This window comes from Gobius niger (genome assembly GCF_951799975.1).
Source record: "Gobius niger genome assembly, chromosome: 13".
NCBI lineage: Eukaryota > Metazoa > Chordata > Actinopteri > Gobiiformes > Gobiidae > Gobius > Gobius niger.
Window position 1 is genome coordinate 2,484,928 of NC_136864.1, and position 17,553 is coordinate 2,502,480.

General features: G+C 40.9%; 1 protein-coding gene across 1 annotated transcript in view; it reads right to left on the reverse strand.

Annotated features, from left to right (window-relative positions):
- The window catches only part of LOC306972745 (sodium- and chloride-dependent transporter XTRP3-like), a gene marked incomplete at both ends in the record, with an annotated part of 28,836 nt that overhangs the window by 4,318 nt on the left and 6,965 nt on the right, over positions 1-17,553 (reverse strand). The window contains 2 exons of the mRNA XM_079569451.1: positions 14,666-14,907; positions 15,052-15,162. Coding sequence (XP_079425577.1) covers positions 14,666-14,907; positions 15,052-15,162 — 353 coding nt within the window. The remainder of the gene's footprint in view (positions 1-14,665; positions 14,908-15,051; positions 15,163-17,553) is intronic.

A 17,553-nucleotide genomic window follows, 5' to 3' on the forward strand; every position in this document is an offset into this window, starting at 1 on the left:
GTTCTCAGAGTCTTTATTAGCACAAGTTGACAGCATGACAGTCGCAGAGAGTCACAGGAGAGTCTGCAAGTAAAACAGAAGACCCCGCTTTTATACTAAAGGGGTTGATCTAAGGTCTACATCAAACCATTTCTTTACCAAACAGATAACAAATGGGCATCCTGCTTTACAACAAGTTTACGACTGAAATTTCCCCAAAAGGTGTCTCCTTAGCTCCTTTGTTCCTTAGGTCAACAAATGGTCAACACAAGGCAGCAAGTTGGTCGCATACCTAGTTTTATAGCTTTGTAAACCATACAGTTACTCTCACTTACAGCTAAAAGAACAGACTTTATAATTTTAAAGATACATGCATAAGAAAGTCCTCAATTCCCCCGTTTGAACACATTACACACATGTGTTCACAAAATACATCAATATAAGCCATTTAACAAAAGTTTTAAACAAGTTAGAAAAAACAAAAGAAAACATATTTTTGGTATTTTTATACAATTTTCAAACACATAATCAAAAAGACACTCGGACAGCTAGGATGAGACAAAGAGCACTTACTGAAAGCACAACTTTTAAAAAATAAGCTTTTATCTTTAATCTGTGTCAGTATCCTTAGTTTGGTCTAAGTCAAGAGTAGTCTGTACAGTCGAGAGGTAAGGGCTGAGTTGTCTGAATCAATAATACTCGTGAAGATGGAGGCTGACGCGCAAGGGCTGTAATAATTAGACGTTCCACTAGAGCACGGACACAAGGAACAATGCAGCATCCAATGGCAATGAGAGCACCAACAATGAAAAGTATAGTGGTAATAACCGAGACTATGATTGCTGTCCAAGGACCAAGTAGTCTATGGAGCCATGCAGACCAGGAGTTGTCAGAAACACCAGAATTTTCAGCAAGTTCTGCAGATAGGGCTTTGAGTTTATAAAGGGCTTGAGAAACACTGCCATCAGGAGAGGTGTTGTTTGGGATATATGTACAGCATTCTAAGCCAAACATACTGCATACACCTCCTTCTTTGGCTAATAACATATCCAGAGCAAGACGATTTTGCCAAGCCATCAGTGATGTTGGGCCTAATTGCTCTGCAACGCCTTCTAAAGCATCAATTGTGAAATTAATAAAGCGTTGTTGATTAAAATAAATATAGTTCAACCAAGCAACATTTTTATTAGATGTTACCCAGGAAAATAATATGGAGCCAAATCCAGCCAGAACTTCATTTTGAGCTTTAAATTCATCAGGGACCCCCTTAGGTGTATTAACCGCACTAAGATAAACATCTTTACTAAATGAACCAAGGGGTTTAGTTTTCGATGGGTAGTACAATGATCTCTTATGGACATGAAAACTTTTGGAATAGGGATGTGAAGGTATTTGTAGTTCCTTTAGGGCAACTACTGACGCAACTGGAACTATAGTAAAAGGAACAGTAAGCATAATGGGTGTACAGAAACCTGTCCATGATTGTGGCAGAAAAGCATAGAGCTGAAAGTCTGAACAGAGCCACCAAACATCTGCACGAGCAACAGACTGTCTCAATAAAAGGGGAAAATCATTAAAGTTATCAGAAGTTATTGTCTGATTACAAAAATTATCAGGAAAATTCTCAAGAGTCGAAGTCATTTGGGTATCTTCATGAAGGAGCGTATCTTTAAGGTAACATGTATAGCCACTAAGTCCCAAAGTCCAATATAAAGGTACATCCTTAGATGTCGCCACAGGTAAAGTAGAATGGAGATGATAACAAACATCAGTTTTGCTAAAAGTCTTTTGAGTAAATATTTTAAGCATGCAAAATTGGTCCATGTCATTAGCATATGGGGCAGGTACAGTAGTTAGTCGTGGTCTAGCTGCTGAACAAGCAACACAGTCCTCTTTAATCATAGTGTGGGCTGTGTACTGTACCCACTTTAACCATGAGTTTTCATTCATATTATGCCCAGTCTCAATCTCTATTACTTCATTTAAGGAGCTCATGGCCTGTTTTGAAACGTGTGCAGCCGATTTTAAAACAGTTATTTGAATATATCCTTCAGCAGTTGCTGAGTTACCAACATCAGGGTCTGACACAGATCCTATAGAATAAATTCCAGAATCAGTAGATTTGGGATTCTTAATAGATAATAACAGCGGATTGCATTGTTGTGAAGTAGATTTACCCTGACTCAACTGTATACAATTAGTTGTAGCTGCTAATGGTTGATTTCTTTCTCTTACTTTAGGGAAGTCATGGTTTTTTGTTAATCTAAATCTTTCCTCTTTCTTTGGTTCACCAGAAAATAAATCCCACTCATACATGTGGTCAGCTCCGCAGAAGGGAACATTCATGGTATTTGCTAAAACTCCAGTACAGTCCATAAGATAACGTTTTCCATCCCAATATAAACAAGTGTCCTTACAACTATATTGTACATAATCAGTATGATCAATTGCTGACACAGCCTGGGTACAGTCTATTATGTCACATGCGTCAAATACTATGTTACAAGTTCGTCCCTCATAACAGAATTTAGTGAGTTTAGTTTGTACTTCTCTTTTTGCTCTTTTCAGTGCTCGTTGTATCATACCTGTGTGATTGGCTGCGATCCACTGCTTGGTTTCTTCACAGCCAGTTGCATTGATCACGTTGCAATGGTATGTCGTTCCATTAGCAGGCTGTCCGAGGTCATGTTCAACATTTTCAGGGTGCAGAATATACCACCAAACTAGAACAAAAAGAATAGCAAACAATGTAAATACAAATAATGTAACAGAAATGGGGGTACTGGTAAAGGGTCTATACTTCCCCCGTTTGTTCTCTTTCCTCCCCCTCTGGAGCCCCAGAGGTGGGTAATGCTGGCAAATCTCCTCCATCAGCCGATGGGTCAGAGAATGAATCCTGGGCTGCTGCCGCGATGTCTGCCTGGATTTCGGTTAGACTGCGCTGAGTCGGGTCGACCGGGCACTTGAAGCAGTGAGACAGGTGGTACCACACCTTCGACGTTCCCCGCTGGACCTGCACAGATCTCCCGGTTGATTGAATGATTTGATAAGGTCCAGTTTGATAGGGTGTAGTCCAGGAGTCACGTCTGTGTAATTTAACATACACCCAGGAACCGGGTGAAACATCCACATCAGGATCAGGAGTGGTTTGTGGATCATGTGTTCTTTGTCTACATTTATGTAACTGGGAAACTATTTTCTGGAGCATTTTCACATAAGCATGGTGTTGGTTGTCCCATTCAGTAAATGGAGAATCATCATTGAATAAACCAATGGGCTTGTGCATTTCTCTGCCAGTTAGTAGTAAATGAGGAGAATATGACGTCGTCCTATTTACACTATTTCTAATATCCATCAAGACCAAAGGAAGTGCCGTGACCCAGTCAAGTTTGGTAGTATGCCACACCTTTGCAAGCTTTCTTTTGATAGTAGCATTCATGCGCTCACAAAGACCTTGGCTTGGTGCATGATAAATTGTTCCAAAACGCTGTTTGATGTTAAGGGCTTTTAACACATCACGGACTATCTTGGCTGTGAAGTGAGTACCATTATCCGATCTGATCATGAGAGGGATACCAAATCTCGGAAAAACTTCAGTAACTAAATGTTTAACCACTTCTTTAGCTGTCTCTGTTTTACAAAAAAACGCTTCAACCCATTTTGTATATTCACAGACTATAACCAGCAAATAGCGAAAGCCTCGCACCCGCTTATCAGGGCCCATATCAGTGAAGTCCATAACAATCTTTTCAAAAGGTTTGTTTGGAAGAACGAATGTTCCAGGAGGAGGTTTACAGGCCTTTTTTGGGTGCATAGTTTGGCAGATGTGACAATCGTCTATCCAATACTGTATAATCGACTTCATATACGGATGCCACCATAGATCAATATGCTTCAGAAGGGCCTCATAGCTTCGATGTGTTGGAGTGTGGTATTCCTCAAAAAGCATTTGAAGTAAAGGAACGGGAGCAACAATTTTTCCTTCATGATTTCTCCAAATTCCTTCAGCATCTTTCACAGCTCCCCTTTGTTTCCAAACACTTTGTTCATATGCATTAGCTGCTTCTTGGATTTCTTTCACATAGGTAGAATCGATGATATGTGAAGATTCATCCTCAGGGTCTTCAACAGTTCTGAGAGGCATGGCTTTCTCCTTGTAATTAGCAGCCATTTTAGCAGCTTTATCTGCCGCGTAATTCCCTTGAGACACAGAATCTTGACCTTTTGTGTGTGCTTTACACTTCATGATGGCTAATCTGAATGGCAGTTGGACAGCCTCAATGAGTTTTCTGATTGTTGATTCATGCTTAATTGGAGATCCATCCACAAGTTTAAAGCCATTTCTAATCCAGCCAGCAATAGATAGTGTGACAGTCTTGTAAGCATATGCTGAATCTGTGTAGATATTGACTGAGCGGCCCTCAGAAAGTCGTAAGGCACATAGGACAGCTGTTAATTCAGCTAGCTGGGCTGATCCATGGATCAGTTGCTGAGCTTCCAACACTTCATACTGCGTACATGATGTTTGTTGAACCACAGCATATGAAGAAATGGTGTGCCCCTCTTTTGCTCTGTAAGAGCAACCATCACAGAATAGAATCATATCTGGATTTGTCAGTGGCGTAGTCTGCAAATCTGCTCTCACATATAGTTCAGTCTTGACTCGTTCTTCACAAACATGTGGGAGTCCTTCAACTTCCATATTCGAAGCCATGTTAATGGTGCCTCCTTCAAAGGTAATATGGGGCTGTCTCAAGGTGTTGGAGATGTTACTTGATCTTTTAGCTGTGGTGATGAACAAATGAGAGTTCAAATAGGCCAGTATGCCATGATGTGTATGTACCACCAATGGATGATTTTGCACTATGTGAGAGGTTTTCTCTATTGTCCTTGTTAATGCTGCCAAATATCTTGCACACCCCGGTTGAGCTTGATCATGACTATCAAGTTTACAAGAATAATGTTTCAGAACTCTTCTGCTGCCTTGATGTTTCTGATATAAGACAGCTTGAACAAATGATTGTTTTTCCACCACATCTAGATGAAAAGGGGTGGTGTAATCAGGTGCACACAGAGCACATGCTGAACAAATAGCCTGCTTAGTTCTGGTGAAAGCTTCTTCAGCTTCTGGAGTCCACAACAACACAGCCGAGGGTTTGTGCATTCCATGTGGTTTGATTATTTCTCTGAGTGGAGCCGTGAGCTGAGTGAATGCTGGGACATACTCTCTTGAGTAATTACAAAGTCCAAGGAAACTGAGCATTTGGCGCACTGTGCATGGTTTTGGCGTCTGTAGGATAGCATCCTTGTTGCTATCTGTCACACCTTGGGCACCATTTGATATTTCTCGTCCGAGAAAATGAACAGTTCTTCTTGCAACCTGCATTTTTTGCTTCTTTACTTTGTAGCCTTTGGCTGACAGATGTGTAAGAAGTTGCACAGTGGCTTTGAGCACATCCTGAGATGTAGGACCTGCAATCAGAAGATCATCGACGTATGAAATTAATGTACATGTTTCAGGCAGGCACAAATCAGCAAGATCTTGTCGCAGAAAGTGGTTAAAGTATCCAGGCGAATGTTTCCACCCCATGGGCATTCTTCTGTACTCATACTGTTTATTTTGATGCGTAAACGCAAAATATTGGCGAGATGTTGGTTCAATGTTGATAGTGAAAAAGGCATTGGCAAGATCTATCACTGTATAGAACTTGTGTTCAGGTGACAAGTTATTTAGTGCAATGTAGGGGTCTGGAACTGGATACGATTCCCCAGCTGTGATTTCATTGAGAGGCCGAAAGTCTTGAACCATCCTCCAATTCAGTAGATCAGACTTTTTCACAGGGAAAAGTGGTGTGTTGTATTCTGACACCGTTTCATGTATTACTCCAGACTCCAACAATCCATTAATTGTTTCTTGAATGCCTGCCACTTGATCTTCTTTCAGTGGGTATTGAGGATAATTTATTGGTTTGCTTGTGGTTAATTCAACCTTGATTGTGTGTTTTGTTTGGCCCACATCATTTGGGTGTGTCATCCAGATGTTTGCTGGTACTTGTGCGAGGTATCTCTCCGTGTCTGGATGGTTTTCAGAATTTCGATGTCTGGTCTGTTTTGATGTTCTTGTGATGTCCTCTGAATGTTGCGGTAAAACAATTCTAAACATTTGATGTTCTGCGTTATAGAAAATTCCTTCTTTTTCTGTGGCGTCATATTGCAGAGTGGAGGCAAGCTTCACCATTGGGCCAAGTTGTTTTTGTGTGTGATGCTTTGATATGGCCAATGATACATGAGGGATACTTTCTTCATATCCAACATAATAAGGTCGAAGTTCTTCTGGTAGAGTAGCTGCGATTGCCATTCCCTGAGGGCCTAAATACAAGTAGGAATATGTGATTCTAAATGTTTGGCCATCTACTTCTTTCCATAACTCATCATATGTATCATCATCAAGAATAGTACAATGAAGGGTCGTGTGTAGAGGATCAAGAGGTTCTCTGAGTGGAAATAGCGACTTAGCCCATATTTTGTAGCATTGCCACAATGCTGATGCTGTGTTTCCCTTTTCTGGATCTGTGAGAACTTGGGCCCAGTATATTGTTGTTTTGGCTTTAAGATCTTGCACTGCATCTGGTGAAAGATATACAATTCTTGTGGTGTTCTTCATCTCCACACTTCGCAACATTTCAATAGTTTCATATTTGCCGAGTATCTTGTGGCCATCAGGACAAAATATCAATGACAAAGAAAGTTTACACATTAGATCTCGTCCACATATAGAGACATCACAACTTGGTAGAGATAGAAATTCATGTTTCACAGTCTGATTGTTCAGTTTTACTGTCAATGGTTCAGTAAAGTTCTTAACTTCAGGTTTTCCAACACAGCCTGAAATGGACATAGTTTTAGATGTCAGTGGAAATTCTTCACGGATACAAGACACTGTGGCTCCCGAATCCACCAAAAATTGAATCTTCTGTCCATTTATTGATAAGACCACCATTGGTTCGCTTTTCCAGGACTTCAGCGAAAGGTCTGGCTGTGGGCCCCATCAGTATTCTTCACACTCATTGAAACATCCATAGGTATCTCTTTCATCTTGATTGTTGTTTCCAATTTTCATGACTCTAGAGTTGTATGCTGGAATAGAAGGTACACTCGTCTGTTGTTGCATCATAGATTGCCCACCAGGAGCCTGCATCATTGGTTGTTGTTGAACAAATGGTTGCCGTGGGCTGAATCCTTGCTGCGAATTAAATCCTTGCTGCGAATTAAGTCCTTGCTGCGAGTTAAATCTTTGTTGTCCTTGAAAAGCAGTTGGACATTGTTTACTCCAGTGTCCAAATCCTCCACAATTGAAACAATGGTTGGGATCACCAGACATGTTATTTCCTCTTCCTCTTCCAAATTGTCTTACTTGACCCCCTCTTCCTCGGCCCCTTCCTCGACCGATATTAGTAGTGGGGGCAGTATTATATATCACCACTGGGGCAGCTGGTACTGGTGCAGGTTGAAATTGTTGATTTGGAACCAATCCTCTAGGTGGAGATTGCGGTTGTGATTGCTGTGGTTGCATTATCATCTTAATTGCAGACACCAATTGATTGTTGGTTATTGGCATATCTTCTTCACAATCTTGCTGTACAGTCATCACTTTAGTGACTTTTTCCTTCTTTTTGTCTTTGAACTCTGTTTGGAGCTTTTGCAGTTGCAGTTTCATGGTGGCTAGTTCAATCTCTTGTTTCTTATCATCTGTCTCATTCTTATTCTTGAGCCATTTGGTAACATGATGATTACAGTATGCATCAAAATCTTCTTCAGTTTTAGTATACAGTCCCATCACTTCACTGAGGGCATCTTGTACAGCTTTTGGCATGCCCTTAACTAGAGCTGAATAGAACATGACTGTCATCCCAGTACCTGTTTGCATTGGTTCACCGGTGGCATCATGATACAGAATTTTAGCACGTTGTTTATAGCTATAATAGTCTTCATCAGCTTTCATCTGCAGGGACATTAGTTCATCAGTCAAGATGCACGGGTATCTTGTCTTCAATTCCTCTTCAAATGTTGCACGGAATATGTGGATAGCAACTTGCTTACGCAGCTGTATATTCAACTTTTGTTCTATGGCAGTTTTGATATTAAACGCCACCGTCTCATCTGCTGCTTTAGTTAAGGCAGCTTGTATATCTCCCCAGCACAGCTTGTCTCCGGCCGTTTGTTTCAGAAGGGCTCTCAACCAGGGTATACCTCCCTTAGTCAGCTTGGGTAGTGAGAGCATCAGAGCACTCCAGTCCTTTAGGGTGAATGGCTGATACACCATTCGTCGATCTTCTGTCGTCCTCAGTGGGAAGACACCTGCAGTGCTTAGTTTTTGTTGCTCTTGCCTTTCATCATAATGAGGGTCGATGACTCCGTTAATAAATGCTTCATTAAACTCTTCAGCATCAACAATTCCAGTAAAAGAACCTCTGACATCAAAGGGTTCTTCAAACTGTATTTTCCTAATGACTGGATCTTTTGGGTATTTATTAGTTCCCCTGTTTTCTGCATCTTTATCCCTTGTTTTCATTCTATTTGCTGTAGAATTTTGGACTCTTGATTCCTTTTCTTTTATAAGAACGTCCAGTTTTTTTAAGTTCCTCTCAGTTTCCACAATAGAAGTCAGAGCCGATACTTGATCTTGAAGAAGTTCTAATTTCTCCTGCAATGTATCAGTTATGTTGGAGGATGGGCACATTGGTGTTAATGCCAGTGATCCTCCCATCACCTTATGAGTCATTTGAGGCGTCATTGGTGTTGCCTCAGCTGCTGCAACTGTGGTAGAAAAGGGCTCATAGGACGCAGGAGCTGAAGCAGGAGCTCTCTGATATGGAGGAGGCTTGTTAAGTAAGCGTTGCTTTTTAAGAGGTTCATTGTCTAAGGAGATCAAATCATCTGAAAATGATGGATAATGCAACATGCTGGTCACCAAAGGAATGTCATCAAGGTTTTGTGATTCTTTAGCTTCTCTAACAGTTAATTTCAGGTGATTACGCAACTCGTCTAATTGCTGTTTATTCCATCCTTTATCAGGCATCTCCTTAGATGAAAGCACTGATCTATCTTCCTCACTTTCCTCTTCCCTCTCATCAGAATCACTGTAATTAGTTTCTTGATGTAGCTTTGCCTGGGAACGTGTGTTATAATCATGTCCTTTACGGTCACCCAACACAGGATAAATGCCTTTCGTGGACTTTGAGGTTTCTCCAGGAAACTGTTCTTTTTCTTTAAATGTCACTGTTTTTTCAGCTGGTTGAAGCACTAGAATGGAGGACAGATCTCTCAGGTCTTGTTTCTCCTTCATTTCTTTTGTCCATCGTTGCATTTTCTTGGCCAATAAGTTTTTATTTTCATGTTCTTGAATTTTAGGACAGTTCGTTTTTCTTCCAAAAAGAGTCAAATTAGAATGTGTTTTATAATGTAGAATCTTTGCTTTATGATAATCCATAATCTTCTTCCACTGTTCCTCTGTAGGTGCAAGTGCATCTTTTCCACCATCAATTATACGCATTGAGACATATTTTTTAAGCAAATCTTGAATGATGGACACATTGGCCTTGGCTTTGCTGGGTTCAGCTTCCTCTTCACGGACCTTATTACACCAAAACTCCTCTACTTGACTCAGTGTAATAAATTGGGACATTGTTGTGGCTTATTTTGCAGTACTCGTCACAAATGCCGTTGGTTTTCTTTCAATCCCGATTCTTTTGTGCAGTACGTGTCAGACAGTTACTGGATGCAAAAAATAAAGCAGAAATTAATACACAAAACATTTATCAGATGCATGAAAGCTACAAGGCAGTATCTATATAAGTCCACTAATCATATGCCAATACATGAGGCAGAGGTTTAATTTTTCATTTTAGAGGTCTCTTTAAAAATTTTAAAAATAAAAATCCATTAAACTAAGGAGACCAAGCAAAGTAACAAATAAATAGCCCAGATGCGCCAGCCAAAAACAACAAAAAGACGTGTTCACCGGCCAACTGCTATGCAGCCGTAGAATCAGATTCCACGTCCAAACTAATGGCCAAAAAATCCCACAACTAAACCCAAAACAAAAGAAAAGCGAAAATGAGACTACCGGTCACACCTGGGCAAAACAAAAATAGTGGCTTTAAAAAGTTGAGCCGCTGAGCATGGTGTGGCCTACACCTTCTCAAATGCTAAATCATACAAACTACATTGCCTTGTAACATTCCATACACCCAACATGTCAAAATTACTACTACAGATTATCCACTAATTGACCAAATCCTTAAACTTGCATCCATTTAAACTGTAAAACATGCATGGTCACATACTATGTAATCTATTTGTCAATTCTCTAAAGCTTGCGCCTTAGCACAATGTGATGATTGTGAATATTTTAGCATTATCAGAAGCGTATAAAATTAAAATCTATTTATCCTAAATAATGATTGAATGTCTATATAATTATCACAAATTATGAATTTAATCACGATTTTTGCAAAAACAGTAAACACACCAGTTTTCCTTCTGTTTCCTACATTCCTACATTCCTACATTTCCTACATTCCTACATTTCCTACATTTCCTACACGTCAACATACATGCAAACATATCAATGACTAACAGGGGCCAATTGCACATGATCTCAACGCATACACACCCATCAAGACAACCAGCACATCTAAACAGAACTACCCAAAAAAAAAAAACTCTCAGCAGGACATAACATTATTGGCATGACAAACATGGCAGCCATTCTTGTAAAACTGATGCCAAAAGCCAACCATTCAATAATTACTATAGTAATGTCCCATCCAGAGCTTCATCAAGGATTTACGGCAGAAATTGTTAATCAAATTCCTTCATAGCTACATTACACACACCAACCAAACTACTTCCAAATCCAAACTATTAAACATTCCACAGCAAAAATCGCAACTTTATCTGAATCGTCTGCTAAAATATCATAACCAAAATGAAAAACCAAAGCTGTTTTTATGTATGATTAGAATAATATACATCACCATTTCCCTAAGCCAAATAATAAACATTGTTTTATTTGTCAGTTAGACAAGCAATATCAAAGAAATCCAAATGAAACATTTTGATGCAATCAGATGTCCAAAAACCATAGTCAGCTCTACAACAAGTCAACATTAGATAAATCTCAAGTAGGGCTAAGGTTTCATTAGATCCAAGAACAAAGCATAACATTTAGATTTTACTTCCTATATCTATACTTTATTTTATCCGAGATTAATCCCAACAATACCATTCAAGCGGAGACAAAAAATCATGAGTCATATAACCACCCAATAAACACAGTTCTTCGAAAAGGTCACTCATCATATCTTATCTATCACCTTATCATTCTCACAGTGGAAGAAAGTAAAGAACAATCTAGGGAGAGGATTGGGGCCATAAAAAGTTTGGGAGGTTCGGGATCATGTTACAACAGTCCTGGGGCATCCCCTCACACTCCCCTTTTTTTTTTTTTTTTTTTTTTTTTTTACAGTTTAACAAGGGGTACACTAAGCATTCCTACTTTATACAAACAATACCATCACCAATAATATAAATGATTCGTAACAAATCTGCACCAATATAATCCATTCATAAATATTCAAAATATATTTTGAACATTACAGATAGAATAGCAGTTATTTTTCAACTATAAAATACAATTATCCACAAAACTACCTTACTGTACTATTCCTATTACCTAAGATCTAAGTTTTACCACAAACTCAAGAGAGAGCTCAATGTGTAAGAAGTTAACAGTGTGACAAAACACAAAGCATCACAGCATTTTTTCAACTATCCCAATATCATTACACCACAGTCTCTGCAAACAAATCTCCAGTCCAACTCTTATCACCACCTTCCTAAGGTATATCATCATCGTTTTTGCATTACAGCACTAAGATAAAAAAAAAAAAAAAAAAAAAAAAAAACTGCTGTTTTTAGCAATGCTTTAGTTATGTTTTAGCTTTAGACATTATAGCGCACATGCACAATATAACATAACTAAAAACAACACTAAGAGTTATAAGCACACAAAAGGTTTTTCATACCGGTCACCATACTTGTTATAAGGGTTTACTATCTTCTCTTTTCAAAAAAAAAACATAACATAAGCTTAGTGTAATTTACTTTATCCTTTTTTACTTTATTTTTTATTATTTTTCAATTTGTATTCTTAAGTAGTTTTATCATTTTCTTAATTTTATCCCAAAAACATATAAAACAAGTTTATACTATCTGGTTATTATTGCAGGCAAACCTATTTCCCCACATAATATAAAATATAATAGTTTAGTTCACTAAATATAAATTAAAGTACCGTCATAACGTCGGATTTTCTAAGTGTCTACTTTATTTTTACGAAAAAAGCGTAAAAAACGTGAAATGGCTACTTTTTTTTCCTAAAAAGCGTAAAAAAGTGTTTGTCTACTTTTTTTACTAAAAAAGCGTAAAAAACGTGAAATGTCTACCTTGTTTTACCAAAAAAAGCGCGACAAAAAAAATGAATGCCCACAAAATTTAAAGGAAATAGTGTGGTTGTCTGTAATGTCCAGTTCGTGTGAGAGAAAGACCCTAACAACATTTTTTAAAAATGTCTACTTTATTTTTAATGAAAAAGCGTAAAAAACATCTACTTTATTTTGACGAAAAAGCGTAAAAAACGAGAAAGTCTACTTTATTTTTAATGAAAAAGCGTAAAAAACATCTACTTTATTTTTAATGAAAAAGCGTAAAAAACATCTTAACACAATCAAAACACCTGTAGGCCTACCATAACTTAACATGAGCAGCATTTCATATGCCCTCTGGATCCTTATTTCAACACATCACTTATTTCACTGCGCATATAACTTATTTCCTTTAAAATATACTGTTTCCATAAATAAACAAACAAAAACAAACACAAACACAAAACACAAACATAGAGCGCGGCCAATCATTCAAAAAATAATTTAGATTAATCCAATATGCAGATATTCTATTAAAAAGGTTTCTGCTTTTACCTATTTAGGAGAGTGCACTCTTTCTGAATGAAGGTCGAAAAGCTCTATGGAGACTCCCCAGGATATCGACTCGTCAGGCCAGGAACAAATCGTCGTGGATCTTCTCAAAAAAGATTTCAATTTGGTGTGCTTCCCGGCCAATGCACCAAATTGTGGATGTTGTGGCTAACAAAAATGCTAAGAAAAATGCTAAAAGCAACGTAGTTCTCAGAGTCTTTATTAGCACAAGTTGACAGCATGACAGTCGCAGAGAGTCACAGGAGAGTCTGCAAGTAAAACAGAAGACCCCGCTTTTATACTAAAGGGGTTGATCTAAGGTCTACATCAAACCATTTCTTTACCAAACAGATAACAAATGGGCATCCTGCTTTACAACAAGTTTACGACTGAAATTTCCCCAAAAGGTGTCTCCTTAGCTCCTTTGTTCCTTAGGTCAACAAATGGTCAACACAAGGCAGCAAGTTGGTCGCATACCTAGTTTTATAGCTTTGTAAACCATACAGTTACTCTCACTTACAGCTAAAAGAACAGACTTTATAATTTTAAAGATACATGCATAAGAAAGTCCTCACACTCAAGGCCCGTTGGTAAAATTCATTGTCCGTTATTTATGTACTACGGCCGGGCCTCCTCTAATGTCCACATGTGAGGTTCTGAGATTATGAGTTATTGCAACAAAATGTCCACCCAAGTCCCTACAACCCGTCACTCACTATAGCTGTAGACCCGCACTGAGTGACCAGTGGTTCCCACTTTACTTGAAGCCCCCCCTGCACATGCTGTAGTCGCTGTAGTCGAGAGACAGTGGAATTTTAATGAATAAATATTAGGGGTTCAGTTCTCCCGGTTCAGTTCACGGTGCAGGACCCGTGGTTTGGAGCATCACGGTGCAAGTACAATATACAAAATAATAAGTTGGTTTTGAAATATATATATATATAAAAACAGCTTAAATGTTCATCATTAGACAGTATTTATCCATCCATCCATTTTCTTCCGCTTTATCCGGGGCCGGGTCGCGGGGGCAGCAGTCTCAGCAGAGATGCCCAAACTTCCCGATCCACACACACCTCCTCCAGCTGTTCTGACCCCGAGGCGACACCAGGCCAGCTCGGAGACATAGTCCCACCACCGTGTCCTGGGTCTCCCACGAGGTCTTGTGGGAGCTGATCCTCATCCCGGCCGCGACACACTCGGCTGCAAACCGCCCCAGGGCAGCTGAAGGTCCAACAGAACAACATCATCCGCAAACAGCAGAGATGAGATCCTGAAGCTCCCAAACCGGACGCCCTCCGGCCCCTGGCTGCGCCTAGAAATTCTGTCCATAAAAGTAATGAACAGAACCGGTGACAAAGAGCAGCCCTGGCGGAGACCAACACGCACCGGGAACAGGTGCGTGGCAATTTATGGCAATTCTTCAAAGCTTCTTTTTGAAGCTTTGAAGAATTGAAGTATTTTTCTAATACAATGTACACAAAGAGCAGCCCTGGCGGAGACCAACACGCACCGGGAACAGGTGCGTGGCAATTTATGGCAATTCTTCAAAGCTTCTTTTTCTAATACAATGTACATCTGGGCTCACAATACAAAGGAAAACAGAAAAACAATTGCAGCCACTTAAAGGTCATCATTTCCCATCTGACCTGTCCAGGCAGTTCTCGTAGTTGAAGGTGGCCTTGAAGCCGTAGATGGCGAAGGTCACGGCGCTGGCGAAGATGGATGTGAAGCTGTTGATAAGTGTCACCACGACGGCCTGCCGCTCGAAGTTGTAGTTGTGTTTGTTGTAGGAGGAAAAGGCGATGAGGGAGCCAAAGCCCAGGGCTAACGAGAAGAAGATCTGAGTGGCCGCGTTGATCCAGGCGCTAGGGTTAGCCAGCTCCTCCATCTAAACCAGGAGAGCACAGAGAGGAGAAGTTATCCAGCTCCTCCATCTAAACCAGGAGAGCACAGAGAGGAGAAGTTATCCAGCTCCTCTATCTAAACCAGGAGAGCAGAGAGGAACAATCAGGTAGACCAGCTTCAACCGTACCTTTGGTGTAAACAAGTAGATGATGCCGTTGGTGGCTCCGTGCAGAGTCAGGGCGCGGATCAGGTAGATGGTCAGCACGACGTAAGGGAAGGTCGCTGTGAAGTAAACCACCTGAAACAGACAAACAGATCAGCAGGTTCACTACGACCTGATCTGATCTAAGGTTTGCACCAATCTGAAGTCTCAAAGAAAGCAACACGGGCTGAAGGACGGCGACGTGATGAGTTACATGAATGTGTTTGGTCTCATTGGACTCAACTTGACTGAACATCCAGCAGCAGCTTTACGTTACTGAACCATTTGTCCATTTTTACTTTACGCTCACACTGAAGTAACAGAAAAGTCCATTATCTGATCATCATCATGGACACAGGCAGCTCCAACAGACACCAGTCAGAATGAAAGACTTGGTCCTTCTTGTCTTTCAGGGGTCTCCTAGTTATTCCTAAAGTCAACAAAAAGACTAAACCACAACTTTTCTGAATTGAAAAAGAATTGAAGTGAAAGTATTCGCGAGGTTGTAGAGCAGACCCATCAAAGCTGGAGAGACATTTGGTGGTTGACGTTACAAAACCAAGGGAAGGCAACGTCAGGAAGAAGGAACACGAGGAACAAGAGAAACACCGGGGGCTCAGAGAAGAGCTGGAGAGTGAAGGCATCAGTGGTGCCGCTCGGGACAGTGACCCTCAAACTGGAGGAGTGGCTACAGCAGAGAAACTTCAATCTTCAATCTTTCTTCTTCTTTCTTAATTAATGTCTTTATCAGGGTGTATTTGAAAAGCAAATGGCCGCTAAATACACTGCTCACAAAAACTTAGGGCACACTCAAAAAACACATCCTAAATGTCAATCAATTAGATTTTTCGGATTAGAAAGCATCAGTCAGCTCCTGGACAGTCTGTGGTGCGACGTGGCGTTGATGGATGGACCGAGACATGATGTCCCAGATGTGCTCTATTGGATCTAAGTCTGGGGAACGGGCAGGCCAGTCCAGAACATCAATACCTTCATCATGCAGGAACTGCTGACACACTCTTGCCACATGTGGCCTGGCATTATCAGGCATCAGAAGGAACCCAGGGCCCACAGCACCAGCATATGGTCTTACAATAGGTCTGAGGATCTCATCCCGGTCCCCAATGCCAGTCAGGGAACCTCTGGCTCGCACATGGAGGGCTGTGCGGCCTCCAATGAAATGCCTCCCCAGACCATCACTGACCCACCACCAAACCGGTCATGCTGGATGATGTTGCAGCAGCAGAACGTTCTCCAGGGCGTCTCCAGACTCTGTCACGTCTGTCACATGTGCTCAGGGTGAACCTGCTCTCATCCGTGAAGAGCACAGGGCACCATTGGCCAATCTGCCAATCGCTGTGTTCTCGGGCAAATGCCAATCGGGCTGCACGGTGTTGGGCAGTAAGCACCGGCCCCACTTGTGGACATCAGGCCCTCATACCCCCCTCACTGAGTCGGTTTCTGACCGTTTGAGGACCAACATGCACATTTGTGGCCCTCTGGAGGTCACTTTGTAGGGCTCGGGCAGTGCTTCTCCTGTTTCTCCGTGCACAAATGAGCAGATAGCGGTCCTGCTGCTGGGTTGTTGACCTCGGTCGCCCCCCCCCCCAGGTCTCCTGGGGTACTGGCCTGTCTCCTGGTATCTCCTCCATGCTCTGGACACTGCGCTGGGAGACACAGCAAACCTTCTTGCCACAGCACGAATGGACGTGACATTTTGGATGAGCATCACTCCCTGAGCAGCTTCTGTGGGTTGTAGATGCTCCTCATGATACCTCTAGTGGTGAGAACACTGGACAAATGCAAAAGTGTTCCAAAAATACGGTACAAAGGATGAAGACAGGGAAATGGTCTGTGGTCACCACCTGCAAAACCATTCCTCTTTTGGAGTGATCTTGCTAATTGCCTCTCATTTCCACCTGTGTCTGTTTCATTTCCACAACACCAAGTGAAATTGATTCACAATAAGCGTGGCTTCCTAACTGGACAGTCTGATATCCCAGACATTTGACTGACTTGGAGTTACATTGTGTTTTTTGAGTGTGCCCTAAGTTTTTGTGAGCAGTGTATAATTTCCATTGGCCAAATTGGCCGCCAGTAGGAAAATATATTAAATGCAACATTTGAGCTAAATCAGTGACAACAACACAAAGGGCCAGATCTTGTGGTTCATGGCGCAGGCTGTAGAGCAGACGAATGCACAAAGTTATGAAATGTACAGGATTTAGTTGATCAGAAACTGTCATATCGGCTGCAGAGGAGTTACAGAGTTATGCAGCAGTTGCAAGAAAACTGTAGCGTATTGGAACATTTGCGCTACAGCTGCAGGATTCTTGGAGCGGCTGAATTGGGAAAAAAAGTTGCTCTGCACCCTGTAAAATGCGCTTCTTTCTTTTGGACTGAGCTGTGGCTACACAAGGAGCATCATCAGGAGGTAAAGACTGACACACGATGGAAATGTCTCCTTAAAACTCAGATCAGACCTTG